General features: G+C 34.3%; 1 protein-coding gene across 1 annotated transcript in view; it reads left to right on the top strand.

The window, feature by feature from the left end:
* Nucleotides 1-219: 219 nt before the first annotated feature.
* The window catches only part of rbp2a (retinol binding protein 2a, cellular), a 4,778-nt gene continuing 1,528 nt past the window's right edge, over nt 220-3,469 (top strand). The window contains exons 1-2 of the mRNA XM_016541943.1: nt 220-386; nt 2,394-2,572. Of these exons, the coding sequence (XP_016397429.1) occupies nt 314-386; nt 2,394-2,572 (252 nt within the window). The 5' untranslated portion in view covers nt 220-313. The remainder of the gene's footprint in view (nt 387-2,393; nt 2,573-3,469) is intronic.

Genomic DNA, 3,469 nt, shown 5'->3' with positions numbered 1-3,469 from the left:
TTTAGATTTGGGAGTGTTCCAAAGAATGCTGCAATTGTTTTAAACATTAGAATTCTAATGCACATTCTACATGATTACTTGAAAACTGCTGATTAACATAGTTATAACTGCAATATCTGCACAGCTTGTCTGTATCTTTCTCTCGGACCATATTACAAGCTGACACAAGTACATCCCATTTCTAAAGCCCACCCCTTTTTCAATGAAGATAAAGGGTCTTATCAAAAGAACTCTGTTCCTTACGGTTCATCTGATCACACGCGCCGCTCATTCTACTCTTCTCACACACATACACACAACATCCAGCTTCACAATGCCGGCTGATTTCAATGGAACGTGGGAGATGGTCAGCAATGACAACTTTGAGGATGTCATGAAGGCTTTGGGTATGTGATTTCTATTACTGAATAGCAACAGAAGATAGACAAACTATTTTACCCGCGGAATTTTTTCTCTGGTGCTGTTTTGCGGTGTTAGTACGGTAATATGTTGTTGTAACTTGCGTTACTGAGATTGTAACGAGTAATAATATTACCCAAATTTTATTAGTAATGCGTTATATTACTGCGTTACAGCTAAACGTAATATACTACTGTAATATTATTACTTTTGTAATGCGTTACTCCCAACACTGCTGAATTCTATAGTTATCAACAGGAGCATTCACACAGCAGAGATGCAGATTGGGTTCTTGTATCTACATGTAAGTTATCTTGTTCTTAGTGGACAGAGTTCACTGTAACCCTGTATAAATGATAGTGCAATTGTTGCAAAATAATGGGTTAAAGAAGACGATGTAGTCCAAAGTAATAGAGTTTTTATGTCATATTCTGTCAATATTCATTTTGCAACAGATTTGAATGCATGTACTCACTTAATATTAGAGACTTTATATGGGTTATTATAATTAACTACAACTAAAATCATAACAAACATGCATTAGCTACTTGAAATAAACATTAACAACAATAAAATAAAATAGAAAAACCATAAACCTGAAAATAAAAAAGGGTAAGACGTTTCATGCATCGTGCATGCACTGGGGTTGCATAAATTTCAGTCATGAAAAATATTCATTTTGTAACAGATTTAATTGCATGGACTCATTGTGCTTAATAGTTACGGAGCCCCCGCCGCACATGGCATGCAGGAAAAAAAATAGTAGGTCATTAAATAGTATTTCGTTCCCTCGATTTGCTAAATCGTGCACACTATTTATAAATCGAGAGAACGAATTAGTAAATTCTGCGCACGATTTAGCAAATCGAGGGAACGAAATAGTAATCGTGTGCATGTTTTAGTACATCGAGGGAACGATTTAGGAAATCGAGGGAATGATTTAGTAAATCGAGGGAACGAAATAGTAATCGTGTGCATGTTTTAGAACATCGAGGGAACGATTTAGTAAATCGTGCCACAATTTATTTATTTATTTATGTCATGTGCGAGGCTCCATAAATAGTAATAAAATTGGTGATCAGACTGTTATAGCAATTTGAGGAAAATAAATAAATCTGAATTCCTTGTTAATTAATAAATTAATTTAAATGAAGAAAAAACATTGAGTATCTTTACTTGTGCAAGAAATGAATCAATAAATGGGTTGCTTTTTCAGGATCAAAGTTCATGCAAGGTCATAGTATCTTATCAGTGGCTTTGATAAAAGGTGGGAGACGAGCGAAGCTGAACACTTCGGCCACCTTTGTCCCAGCGTATGAATATGTGTGAGGTCATTTCTGTCAGTCTGTTGCATCACAGATGAAATATGGCCCTGTTTCTTCCGCGTCCCAGTGATTTCAAAACCTCCTTTCAGTACATTCCCAGTGGAAATTGATGTTGAAAAGACATAAAATTAACATCAAAATTGACGTCCAAAAACAAGTCAAATAAGTAAATCAAACTGACCTGACATGACATTGTTGCGATGTAAATTGAATCAAACATATTGGCCTACATATACATTAAACCCATTTCAGTGTGGGATTAACTTCTTATTTTCACCCAATAACCACTGGAAGAAATTGCCGTCCAAACTGAATTTAAAATGATGTTACTTTCAGTACATTCCCAGTGGAAATTGATGTTGAAAAGACATGAAATTAACATCAAAAGTGACGTCCAAAAACAAGTCAAATAAGTAAATCAAACTGACGTGACATGACATTGTTGCGATGTAAATTGAATCAAACATATTGGCCTACATATACATTAAACCCATTTCAGTGTGGGATTAACTTCTTATATACACTGGAAGAAATTGCCATCCAAACTGAATTCAAAATGATGTTACAGCATCTTGATCAAGTCTTGACTAATATTTGACGTCAAATTGATATCAAGGTGCCTGCTGAGATTCTTCTTGGATAATATATAATTCTATTCCTCCCCTACAGACATTGACTTTGCCACCCGTAAGATCGCAGTGCATCTCAAACAGACTAAGGTCATTGTGCAGAACGGAGACAAATTTGAGACCAAAACACTCAGCACCTTCAGAAACTATGAGGTCGATTTCACCATCGGGGAGGAGTTTGAGGAGCGCACAAAAGCCCTGGACAACAGAATTGTTAAGGTAGGTGTTCAAAATGCAACAAAGTCCAAACCAGGGTCGCATGACCCCTGTGCTGTTGTTGTTGTCTTATTAGAAAAATATACTATAGTTGTACAGTCATGGATCAGATGGTAATACCATGTTACTTTGCTATACACCATTTTAAAATATTTCAGATTTGCATATAAAATATACATCCATTTGGATTTTTAACATAAACTAATCAATTTGATGCATACGCATAAAGAAACAGATACGAATTTGAGCAGGTTTATATATTTATAATCAATAAATCCAATTGTTTTTACATTGAACAGATTTATGATGATTCTAAACGATATGAAACAATAAATGCATGCTTAATTAAATTCAATCAAATAGATGAAAGCAGTTAATAATAAACTATGCCATGATTTTTTTTTTTTTTTGAATGCAGAAATCTTGCTGGTTTCACAAATTGCATTAAGTTGATTAAGTTTGTTTATATTAAATGTGCGTTATCCAAATGAGTGGACATTTCGAGTCAAATAATAAATCTTAAATTTAGGCCTATGTACTGTATATTTGAGTGCATTGTTGTGAATGATAAATACAGTATATTTGCTGCTTTAACGCACTTTGGGTACTTTATAGTTCTAATTTAACTATAATAATATTTGAGTCTTAATGTCATAAAGGTGCAGGTCAGGGTCCCGTACGTGAGTGGGGGTGTCCCATATATGTGACCCTGGACCACAAAAGCAGTCTTAAGTCGCTGGGGTATATTTGTAGCAATAGCCAAAAATACATTGTATGGGTCAAAATTATAGATTTTTCTTTTATGCCAAAAATCATTAGGATATTAAGTAAAGATCATGTTTCATGAAGATATTTTGTAAATGTCTTACTCTAAATCTATCAAAACTTAATTTTTGATTT

Source organism: Sinocyclocheilus rhinocerous, unplaced genomic scaffold, assembly GCF_001515625.1.
Source record: "Sinocyclocheilus rhinocerous isolate Xijiao unplaced genomic scaffold, SAMN03320098_v1.1 scaffold1270, whole genome shotgun sequence".
NCBI classification, from domain to species: Eukaryota; Metazoa; Chordata; class Actinopteri; order Cypriniformes; family Cyprinidae; genus Sinocyclocheilus; species Sinocyclocheilus rhinocerous.
This window is presented reverse-complemented; position numbering and strand designations above follow the sequence as displayed.